This window comes from Bidens hawaiensis, unplaced genomic scaffold, assembly GCF_021521415.1.
Source record: "Bidens hawaiensis isolate Kalapana, Puna unplaced genomic scaffold, B.hawaiensis_p1.1 tig00035911_1, whole genome shotgun sequence".
In the NCBI taxonomy this organism is placed as follows: domain Eukaryota; kingdom Viridiplantae; phylum Streptophyta; class Magnoliopsida; order Asterales; family Asteraceae; genus Bidens; species Bidens hawaiensis.
In genome coordinates this window covers 27,594-40,160 of record NW_027496251.1, presented here as the reverse complement: position 1 = coordinate 40,160, position 12,567 = coordinate 27,594, and the positions used below count along the sequence as shown (strand labels likewise).

Sequence of the window (12,567 nt, the reverse complement as noted above, 5' to 3'; positions counted from 1 at the left end):
CAGCTAACATTAGGACAAAATACAAACTCCTTTCACACATCAATTCAAATTTTGATGGATTCGTACGTTTGTGTTGTTTTCTACGGGCATTCACATGGAGAAGAATGGTTAAAAAGTAGAGGGGTATTCCTCATCTTTTTAAGAGAAAGGTAAGTGACACTAAGTTAGAATATGTCAATATATCCGATACCAATATAGTTGTGAGGTTCATAAACCACGCTATATAAATTATCCCCTAGACTTAAACTATGCTATAGGAGATGCATTTAGATGACGGTGGCAAATTTTTGAAAAGAATGACATCGTAAGAGGTTGACATTTAAGGATGATGCATATGGGTGCATGCCTTGCATTTAAGGTATTATGAGAAGGAAGGAGAAAGAAAGGAAAGAGAGACAATGGATGGGAGAAAAGAGGAGAGGAAATGAAATGTTGAGCAAGCTGATGTGGCACGGGCAATAGGAGAGAGAGTGTGTATACGTCTTGTATTGGAGATGGTCTTAAGTTAAGGCGCGTATCAGAGAACATTAGTCCACTTCTTTATTTGGTTTACCATTTGTTCCATATGCTAAGATATTCATGGTGTTGTTTGACAATGTTTGGTGTTTCCAGTGGTTCAATTAGCATAACTAGTACACACTTGGATGATTTTGGTGTAATATGCTTGAAATGTCATCTTCTAGCTTCTTGGTTGATGAATAAATTTTAGAGTAAAATTGTAAAAATCGTTGTTGTTAAAAATAAAAATCCAGCTTTAATTCTCTAATGAGTTTGCTTTATTATATTAGCACATAAAGTCAATAAGCATATACCCCTACGACCACGTTAACCTAAATGTAATAATAGTTTTGCAAGCATGCAAGAAGACGTTGCCCACTATAAGGCGTTTTCTATTCACATAATAAAAATTAAAGTGGATGTGGATGGTTATAAACATTTGTTGTAAGGCTCGGAGGACTTGGAAGATCTAGAGTGCACCAAAAGTTACAAGTTCAAAGAGGCCACAAACGGGTGGATATGGATTATAAAAACTCGAAAATTTTCATGGTAAAATTATTGAGAAGAATGTTGCAGGAAGCGGAGATGAGAGATTCACAACGCTTTAAGTTTGTTTGGTTTAAATGGGTATCAAGGTATCTTGTTTCATGTGAAGATTGTTACATGACCGGATTTTGTTAGCCAAGAATCCGATCCTTATGGATTCGATGAGCGAAGACTATATAACTTTCATAATTAAGAGGTTGGTTTTCAAAGTGTTTTTTTCATTTACCGAAAAGATAAAAAATAAGTAAAATTTCTAGACATTTCCTCACATGTTCTTTACAATTCATGACTTGTCACTTGTAAAGGAGGCATGCGTTGTCAACCACGATTTTTTCATTTTTTTTTTATCATTTTGAAATATACTCATTACTTTTTGTTAAATGTTGTACTCCAAACATATTTTGCATGATTTTCCGACCTTATATTTTTGTTAAATGTTGTACTCCAAACATATTTTGCATGATTTTCCGAACTTATACTAACAAAATGTGGTTATATAATGTTGTAGAGTATGATCATACTAAGGGCATTTGTATGATCAAAAAATAAAACGATGGCTTGGAAACATATTTATAAATATTCACATCGTGTGCTCCTATAACCAAAAGATAAAACAACGAATTAGGATTGCAGATTGAAATAAAGACGTCAAAACAGTATTATGGGATTTTAAAAAATATAAGATATGCTCAAATAAACAAAATACACATTATTATTCTCTTATAAATGTGTTTTTAAAATTATGTCCATAAACCTATGCTAAGATTTTGAAAAATTCATTAAACTTTTTTGTGTTCTTGTTAACTAAATTCAACTAAAATAAAATTTTAAAACTCTAAACCAAGTTGTTCTTTGCTTAAGTTTTCCATTTATAACCAAAAACTGAGTTGACCCAAGTTTCAAAACTGAATAATCGAATCGCTTCTAACGAAAGCTAGTATGTTTTTAAAGACATGGGTCATTTCCATAAAATCTCAAATGACTTAACCGACGGTATGGGTCATTTGTCATGGCATTTTCTGCAGACATCGATTTGGTTCCTTCCCCACGTTCTTTTTGGATGTATTCAAAAAGCTATGATATGAGATCCATCATGAGGTGGTAAGATAATATATATAATGTCTTCATGAAAGGATCATTGAAAGATGATAGAATAACATACATATATATCTTGTTTAGAAAAATATAGATTAGGAAGATTTGAGTATCTTTCATCTGTACAAAGTGATTTTTGTTTCATATAATAATCTTGGGTTTCTCTTTAGTCAAGTAAATCATTACAAGAATCATAGTTAGACTAACATAGTTGGAGTAGTGAACTTATAAACATAAGTGTCTGACGTGTGTTTAGGCCAACCGTTCACAAAATAAAATTACATTATTTATTATATAAAAGCTTTTTAAAAAGTACCCTTTTAATTTGTTGGTAAAAAACAATAATTAATAGATTTTTGTGGATCAAAAGGAGTACCAAAATTAGAGGACATCTTAAACAATAAACATAGTGACATGAAAGAGAGTTATGAGTTATGACAGTTCAAAATAAATGTGGTTTCTTTAAATAATAATAATAATAATAATAAGAGGACGTCGTGTTATGTTGAAACAGCTTAGATAGTTACATAAGACAGTCACTATAATATATGCGGTATCCCACAAACAAGGCATTCTTTCATCAAGCTGACTCCTTCCTCACCATTCTTTCCTAAGAAAGTCTACCAATGATCCGATCATTTCTGCAAATTTCAAACTCCAATTCATGCACACTTCCATTTTCAACATAATCACTGGGTAAAGAAGTAGCCGCTGCTGATCCAAATCGGTTTTAATCTCACCCGAAGAAACACAGGTACGTCGAAACTGGTAGAACTTGTGCCATCACTCCTTGCTTACTTGCATCTTTAAAAATTTCAAGTTCAATTATATGATATGCTCTCGTAGCAACTCAAATGGGACGGGACTGCTGACCGCCGTGTACCATACAAAGCGGAAGCAAATAAATCTTGATACTTTCTTGTAAATGTTTAGATAAAACCCATGCCAACAAAAAAAATTATATCGTATATAAAAGTTGTCGTTAAAGAATTACATAAGATACCGAAATATTAACCAAAGGGTTTCTAGCACGTACAGTGATATGAGATCAAGATTGTATATATGATATATCACTCCCTCTACAAGTGGTTGAGGTTAAGGTCTCATAGTGAACAACAGGTTTAAATATAGAAGTAGAACTAGCGGATGTGTGAGACTGTGAGTTAGTCTTTCTAAAAATATACTGATCAAGATCTTAAGTTTGGAGTTTGGTGAAAGTAAGCCACACATAACTATATCTGACCTTATATGAAATTGGAATTGTGACAACATTCGTTTAAAATAACCAGTATTCTAAAAAAGAGTAAAACGAAGAAAGCCGTATAGTAGAATCTAAAATAAAATGAAATTGATAAAAATCTTTGTTGATGCATTGATCCAGTTCTTTGTTCTTTTTCGCATTCTTACCGATCCATCCACGTATGAGTTAATTATTAGAGTTGCCAGCCCAACAATTTTTCACTTGTTCTGGGAGTTAATTTTGAAATATGAGATGGTACAAAGCTCATGCATGTCAAAGTCTAGCTGGGAACTTGATAGGAAAGCAAACCTAACCTATGTACAACGTAATTCTGAATTTATAAAAAAACATACCATGTGTCTCATGTCTTATGAACATCTAATGTTGATATGACAGTACATTTTGTAAAGAATAATGCGTCCATATTTTGCAATTATGAAGAGAAAGAGTTGATTTTATATATATTATTGAATGTCCAAACCATTGCATCAAGCCGCTTTTATAGGAGCCAAAACTGAAATTGTCTTCCAGAATAAACAAGTACACTAGAAACTCGATAAATTAATACTCGATTATTTACTAAACTCTCTAAGATAATATTTTTTGCCGGTCCCGACTCGGGGATAGGGTGCTAAATTAATAATTCGCTAAAATTATAAAATAATACATTTTTGATAATTTCTTTAGACCCCATATAAAATATAAAATAATAATTCCTTATATATAGCATATTACATGAATGATTTATAAAGGTTTCTTGAAAAATGACTCAATTGTCTTTTGTTTTTTTTTAAATCAATTTTCTCTTGAATCTCGTCTCTAATTTTCCTTAGCATGGTAAAAACTTCTGGTGTTTGTGTTAACCTATTTTGATCTTGTATTTATATAGAAAATATTTTTAATGTCCATAAAGTGCATTTAACACAAGAAGCATAATAAGATGAGAGATTGAAGGTTTCTTTCAAATTGGGCCGTTCATTTGATATACATGCATTGTATATAATAATTAAGTGGAAGCTTGAAAGGTGTTTGTAAACTAAGTATTCTATTATAAATTAATAAAATATTAATTAATATATAAATTAATAATTATTAATTTATCGATTAATTAATAACTCTTTTAATTAATAAATCTTAGTGGTCTCAAGTGTATTATTTTATAGAGTTTCTACTGTAAATGACTTAAATAAAAGATTCACGTGTTTTTATAGTAAAGAAAAACTAAGCAAATATAAAATTTGACTTCTAAAACTGGAGCTCTAGAAGATACAACTGACAGTTGGGTCAAACCCCTATGACATTTTTCACTAGAAGATAGAACTCTTGCAATTTTTTCATCGTAATCTAATTAAACATGTTAGTGTTTTATGATAGCAAAAGGAGAATTTACAAGAATTTCGTTTATTGATTTAGATAGCGTATGTTACAAATGGTTGAATTGTTCACCAATATATGCTAATCCAATTATCGACTAGTAGAAAAATGCTTTTTAGACGCGGTGAAAATGGTTTTTAGACGCGGTTTTGGACCGTGGCAAGGGAGGCAAAAGCTAGTCTGGTTTTTAGACGCGGTTTTGGAAAGCGCGGCAAAAGCCCACTAAACCGCGTCAAAAGAAGGTGTAACATTTTCTATCAACCATCTTTAGATGCGGTTTAAAAACCGCATCAAAAGCATGTACAACATTTAAAAAAAAATAATAAATTGCAATTTAGCATCAGTTTTAGATTTAACCAGCCAAATCTATTTCAATGCAGATTTTTACCAATCTAAACCAACCATTTTCTTTCAAATGATTTAAAAACCGATTTTTTATCACAATTAATTATTTATAAATGATTTTGTGTTTTCTTTTTAGTATGACTATTATTTTAGCAATTCAGTTTCTCATTCCATCATTTATACATATTTAATCTACATCTTGTGGTTTCACATAGAACAAAGTAAATAAATTTTATGATCTATAATATATATAAACAAAAACATAAAAATCCTACGTGTCGCGATATTTTAGAGTCAACAGATTTGCTTGATTTTTAAATGGAGGCTTCTCATGCATTTGACCCGAATTCAAGGGTATGGTCTCATCAAACCCATATATTTCTTAAACGGGTTATAACATCTCACTAAATTAAAAATCAATCTCACCAAATATTTGATTTAAAAATCCTATAAAGTAGGGAGATACTAAAAATTAATATATGATTTATTTAAAAAAAGATATATATTATTTATAATTAAAAAACCAATTTTATAGTAAAAAAAATAAACGGGTCTTGGGTCTCATCAAACCCATATAGCTAATTTTAAACCGGGTTATAACATCTCATTTATTTATTAAACAACTTATCATCTAACCATAAGTATATTATTAACTTTCATACAATAACAAAAAATAAACATTCAAAAAATAAATAAATATTAAAAACAAAAAATATAAAATAACACCCGTAATACGGGGGATAAAAACTAGTATATATATATATATATATATATATATATATATATATATATATATATAACGTTTGAAATATTTTCGACCCACGTGTAACACGGGTCAATATCCTAGTATAATAATAAATCAGTTTTAATACTAATTACATATTCAACACCTAACTTCTATTATTTTCATAATACTAAGATTAAGTCTTGATTAATTTCAACGGTCTTCCCCGTAATCAAGGTTTTGTGATAATCTTTCATTGTTACTTGAACCACACAAGCTCTTGATCTTTACTTGAACCACATGTTCTGTTTCAACAGTCTTCTCCTTAACAGTCTTCCACATTTTAATAAGTTGAAATTATTAAAATCTGTAATGTGAATGTGTAACTTTTGAAAATAATTTTGATTAGAAAACGTGTTAAAAAAAGTCTCTCGCTTTTCTGGTAAACGGGGAAAATTAGTGTTCCGGCGACATATAAAACTCCAGTTGAATTCTTCCTTTAAACATATATGATCTACACATATTTGTAACATTTTTACTTGGTTCTTGTGAGAGATGATTTTCTTAAACAAAGCAGGTGAACATAAGCATGGTTACTAAAGTGGACAAAGTTCAAGATGGCAGAGCTCCACTTATTGCTCAAGATGAAACAAGAAAGGAGAATAACTATATGGTTTACTTGAGCACATTTGTTGCAGTGTGTGGTTCATTTTCTTTTGGAACAGGTGTAAGTGCCAAGTTGTCATAAGTTTATTTTCTTGAAATCTTGAAATAAAAAATAATAGTTAACTTTTCTTTACCTACACAAGTTTGAATATGTGAAAATATTATTGGTGCCAACCATAATTATTTATGGCTTTCTCTTTTCAGATTGGATATTCATCTCCTAGTGAGGCTGGCATCAAGAAAGATCTAGATCTAACAATAGCACAGGTTAGTCGAAATAGTAGTTAGCTGTGAAGTTCTCCTCTCATTCACAGGCCACGACCAATGCATCCAACAGCGTGTTGGTGACTTGGTGATACTATTTGTGGATTTTAGATCTATAATCTTCTAAACTTTACTAATAAATTGTTTTGATTGAAATGTCAGACATGGTAGTATCTCTCATGTGGTCGTACAAAACTATACAATGTGTGATTTATTTAAGGTGCCGCGGAATCCATCAGTAATAGAGAGAACATAAAATATGAACCAAATCATAACGTAAACAACGAGATTAACTTATTTAAAAAGAAAAAACATCTATACAAGACATGTAGATAGTTGTCTAGAAGTGCTTAATTTACTTTTCAGTAAAATTCAAGAATGCAACAAGTTATTAGAACTAGAAATATTAGCTATAGACTCAAAGTATTTAGTAAATTATTATGTTGTCTTTGTAGTATTCTTTGTTTGGGTCAATAACGACATTTGGTGCGATGATCGGCGCCATTACAAGTGGGCCCATAGCTGATTTCTTTGGCCGGAAAGGGGTAAGTTGATAAAACTGATACAAGAATATAAACTTAGCCATTGTCATCTACGAAATTACAAACTTACGGTTTTGTACAAATTAAAAACATTAAATCTTTCATTCCACATTCATGCAGGCAATGAGAGTATCTAGTGTTGTCTGTATAGTAGGGTGGCTAGCAATTTACTTTGCTCAGGTATACACAAATTAAGTTTTCATCAGAACTTTAAATTCTCCAAGTTTATAAAAAACAATGACCAAATAATATTCTTTTGATGATGAAAGGGGCCTGTGCCTCTAGACACCGGACGATTAGCAACAGGATATGGAATGGGAGTATTTTCCTATGTGGTACATCACTCTGAATCATTAAACTCGTAATTAATATGTTACGGTTTACATATTAATTAATAATACTTTATGAAGACCAAATTACTATGTTTTTGTGTTGTAAGGTACCTGTGTTCATAGCGGAAATAGCACCGAAACAGTTAAGAGGCTTGTTAACAGCAGCAAATCAGGTTATATATACACACATTAGTATTATGACTTTATATATAAAACCACATACATACACATTGAGCATTTGATAATATTTTTGAAGTGTTCTATTTTAATCTACTTTTGCAGCTCTTGATCATTGGTGGAGTGTCAGTTTCTTTTATAATAGGAACACTGCTACACTGGAGAACCATGGCTTTGGCAGGTTCTTAGAAATCATTATTATTATCCTTTTATAATTGCAATATAGTTTTATCCAAAATACTGAAGTTTTTTATGTTAACATTACCAGACCAAAAAATACTTTATTTTGGATACAACTATGTGTGAACTTATTTTTAATGTCATGTATTATTAGAAAAAACTAAATTATATGCAAATTTCAAAGCGATATAACCTCGTGATTTGGCTGCAGGAGTGATTCCCTGTTTGGTTTTACTCGTGGGCCTATATCTTATACCAGAATCTCCTAGATGGCTGGTAAGGTTTACGGAAAAGTAGACGCGTTAATTTCAACCTTTAGCTAAAAGGAGAGCACACCAAATGAGTCGAGCAGTTGAAAGTCTGATTTTCAGCGCATTCTAATACAACCTCCTAAGGTGCTGTTTGTTTTTGCAGACATAAACTGTCTGCAAGCTGATTTCATCTGTTTTCATGTCTGCAACTGAAGATGTGGTCTGAAGATCTGCAAGCTGAAAATATAAGACTGTTTGTTTTTATAAGCTGATACTGTCTGCATAACTGTCAAACTTATCTCACAAGATAGAAGTCATTTATTCAAGTTACATCTAGTTTTTAGTCTTTGCTTGCCATGCCGATTTGGTTTTGGTGGGTGGTGGAAGGTGGTGGTGGTGGATGGTGGTAGTGGCGGCGGACGGTGGGTAGTGGCGGTGGATGGTGGTGGTGGACAATGGGTGGTGGTGATGGATGGTTTTGGTTGGTGGTGGACGGTGGTGGTGATGGATGGTGGTGGTGGTGGGTGATGGATGGTGGTGGTGGCGGTGATGGATGGTGGTGGTGGTGATGGATGGTGGTGGTGATGGATGGTGGGTGGTGGACGGTGGTGGTGATGGATGGTGGTGGTGGTGGCGGACGGTGGTGGTGATGGATGGTGGGTGGTGGACGGTGGTGGTGATGGATGGTGGGTGGTGGACGGTGGTGGTGGCGGTGATGGATGGTGGTGGTGGTGGCGGTGATGGATGGTGGTGGTGGTGGGTGATGGATGGTGGTGGTGGCGGTGATGGATGGTGGTGGTGGTGGCGGACGGTGGTGGTGATGGATGGTGGGTGGTGGACGGTGGTGGTGATGGATGGTGGGTGGTGGACGGTGGTGGTGGCGGTGGATGGTGGTGGACGGTGGCGGCGGGGTACGGGGGTGGTGGTGGTGGCGGCGTACGGTGGGTGGTGGTGTTGGCGGACGGTGGTAGGAGCAGTGGATGAGAGGGTGGCTGCAAAGGGAGAAGAGTAGGGTTTTTTTGTGAAGATGTTTTAAGCAAGATTTCCTTGCTTTTCTTTTAAGATGAAAGAAGATAACTTCAGATCTGTTTTAAGAAAAAAAACAAACAGTCTTCAAGGGTAATGTCTGCGCGCCTGCAGACATTAGCTCCCTTGAAGATGTTTGAAGAAAAAACAAACACCCCCTAAATCTTTTTTATTCAGAAATTTAGATACTGGTTATAATAGTATTGTTTCTATAATCATAATCAACTATTTATATACAAACTTAAAAAACAGCCTGGCCCATTTTTGTTTTTGTTTTTTTTTTTTGAAAAAAGAGACAGTACCGGACAAACTTTTATTAGAGATAATAAAAACATACAAGCTTGGCATGGACTAGTTAAAGCCCTGAAAGTAAAGATGCAGCTTTCAATAGCTTCTTGATAGACATAGCGGCATAGCGCTGTCGTTTTGGTCAAAGTCATCGTTGACTTTGACCAAAAGTCAACTGTGACTTTTTGCCTGTTTCTTCAAACAACAAAACCACAGTGCCATGATCAATCAGCCTAAACATGACCCATTTATTCATTTTACCCAACTCAACCGACCGGCCCTTTCATGCAGGCTAAGGAAGGAAAGCAAACAGAATTTGATTTTGCACTCAGGGAACTTCGCGGGGAGGGTGTTGATGTATCCGAAGAGGCAGCTGAAATCAAGGTTTGCATTTCAATGCTATAACTTTCATCCCACGTAATCTTTAAAACAATATCATATCATCAAATGTTGCACTTTTTATAGGATTATATAGAAACACTAGAAAGGCTCCCGAAAGCCAGACTATTTGATTTGTTTCAGACACGATATATGAGATCGGTTATTGTAATTTTGTCATCCTGTTCAAATGTTATATGTTATGTCAGAATTTAATGTTAATTTTTCTTCTTATATTTTTCCCATTTTTAATGTGAAGATAGGAGTTGGATTGATGATATTTCAACAATTTGGAGGAATAAATGGTATATGCTTTTATGCAAGCAGTATTTTTGTGTCTGCAGGTATGTATCTAGAATAATGTTCCAGCAATCTTAACTACTATAGGTGTCAAAAATTTATTTTTAATGCCTAAAACCTCCCAATTTTTTTAATTTAAAAGAAATATTCCTGTTAAATTGTATAATATTTAACTACTGATTATTCAGCAATAATCAATAACTTTGGATTAAAGTGTTTCGGATCAACGCGACCCATCTCTACTTGCACAGAAACTTACTCGTTTTACCAGACCTGTCCACCTTGCTTCATTTGTAGTGTACAAAAAAATAAAATAAAAATAAATGTTATTATTGCATCCTTGAAATTCCTTTTGTAATGGTACCATGATTAAAAATCCTAGATCCGTCAGGTACTTGTAGCATCTTAGAGAAAACATAGTAACAATATGTAACACAATTAATATAGATGCAACCATGTGTAACACTTTGAATAAAATTCAATATCTTTCAGGAGTTTCAGCTGAAATTGGTAAAATAACCTATGCTGTTCTTCAGGTACTATCATGTTAAATTCAAAAGATTAGAACTCTATTTAATGACGTTCTTATATTTATCAGGTTGTAGTTACCGCCTTAAATGCACTATTTATAGACAAAGCCGGTAGAAAGCCACTATTACTGGTAAACTTTGTAATGCATACCTACAGCATATTATGTATCAACACAAACCTTAATCACATGTGTATTTCAAGGTTTCTGTGGCAGGGATGACTGTGGGATGTTTATTAGCAGCATCTTCATTTTACATGAAGGTAATAATCAGATCACACAAAACGTTTACAAAATCGTCTACTGTTGATTTAAAAATGAAATATAATCTTGTGTTCAGGCTAATCAAAAATCTGTAGCAGCAGCACCTGCTCTAGCCGTAACTGGGATCCTGGTGAACATATTAACTTCAGTTAAAAAATTTAAATTTTTAACATAAAAATGTATTCTGAAATCATTTTGCTCTTACACAGTTGTATATAGCAGGATTCTCATTAGGAATGGGAGCGGTTCCATGGGTCATAATGTCCGAGGTACATAAATATTCAAATAAATATACATTAATATCTATATTTAACAACTGGGGTGTGCATGGGTCGATTTAGGTCGTTTATATAAAGGGTTCGGTATGGTTTTCGTTTTACCATTTGGGTTTGAAAATCTTGGGCTGAAGAAAGATAAAACAGCCCAACATATGAATTTGGGAGTTCGGACTGAAACTTTGGGCCTAAATATTTTTGTTAGTTGATAATTAATTGATTATACCCATTTGGACCCAAAGTTTTTGGGCTACACCATTTATTAATTTCATATAAATTACTAAAGATCCGTTTTTTGGTTCGGTTCCAATCGGTTTGGTTCATTTTTTCTGTTTTTGGTTTTAGCAAAACCGAACAGAAAACCGGGTTTGGAAAAAAAACATAGAACCAAAACGACAACCAAAACGTCGTTTTATATTGGGTTCGGTTATTCAGTTTCGTGCATACTCTTTTTAACATATATCCACTTCAACACGCGTTCAACTCATTTGTTTATGATCAATAGATTGGTTCAGGTTATGTTTTTACCTCTTAACGGTCAAACGGGTATGCTTATAACTTTATAAGCAATAGCTTAAATGGTAACGGGTCAAAAGTATAAAAGGTCAACCCAACCTGAATCCACCCTTGCAAACCATACAAAACTTACCTGTTTTGACCTTTTTTACCGACCAATACACAAAAATGTTACTCGTCAGACCGTTTATAATCAGATAAGTATGATAAGTATATATGTTATATGTAGATATTCTCCATTAACATCAAGGGCACTGCTGGTGGACTGGTGACATTAGTAAACTAGGCTGGTGCATGGGTTGTTTCCTACACTTTCAATTTCCTCTTGACATGGAGTTCTTATGGTAAGTGTACTATGTTAATACTTCATTATCTTGTTTATTTTGTAATGTTTATTAATATTGAGATGTACTTGTGTTGTTTCAGGCACTTTCCTCCTTTATGCAGCAGTAAATGTAGTTTGTATTTTGTTTGTGGTCAAGTTGGTGCCTGAAACAAAAGGGAAAACTTTGGAACAGATACAAGCGGCCATTAATCATCAGTGACACGAATGTCACAAGTTACAAGTTCGTTGTGTAACATTACATTCTTGAATGAGTATCAAATCGGCTTGATAATAAATCATTAATCGTTTCTACTCTGTGTTTGTGTATGAATCATTTGTGAAGGCTGCCTTTTAAAGGTCTCAAAAGGTCAAAACGGTAATTTGTATCTTGGATTGGGCTGACCCAAAACACTCCGTGTACAAAAATTTATA

The 12,567-nt window shown here is 33.5% G+C and overlaps 1 protein-coding gene across 1 annotated transcript; it reads left to right on the top strand.

The window, feature by feature from the left end:
- The first annotated feature begins 2,660 nt into the window (after positions 1–2,660).
- LOC143587869 (sugar transporter ERD6-like 7) lies at positions 2,661–12,485 on the top strand. Its single transcript, XM_077069036.1, has 19 exons — positions 2,661–2,893; positions 6,400–6,549; positions 6,693–6,755; positions 7,208–7,297; positions 7,415–7,474; positions 7,564–7,629; positions 7,734–7,799; positions 7,909–7,984; positions 8,195–8,259; positions 9,840–9,932; positions 10,014–10,094; positions 10,186–10,270; positions 10,719–10,762; positions 10,825–10,887; positions 10,959–11,018; positions 11,096–11,149; positions 11,229–11,288; positions 12,040–12,154; positions 12,237–12,485. Exons 2-18 carry the CDS (start codon positions 6,412–6,414, stop codon positions 12,094–12,096), a joined length of 1,221 nt encoding a protein of 406 aa, XP_076925151.1. The 5' UTR covers positions 2,661–2,893; positions 6,400–6,411; the 3' UTR covers positions 12,097–12,154; positions 12,237–12,485.
- The last annotated feature ends 82 nt before the right edge of the window (positions 12,486–12,567 follow it).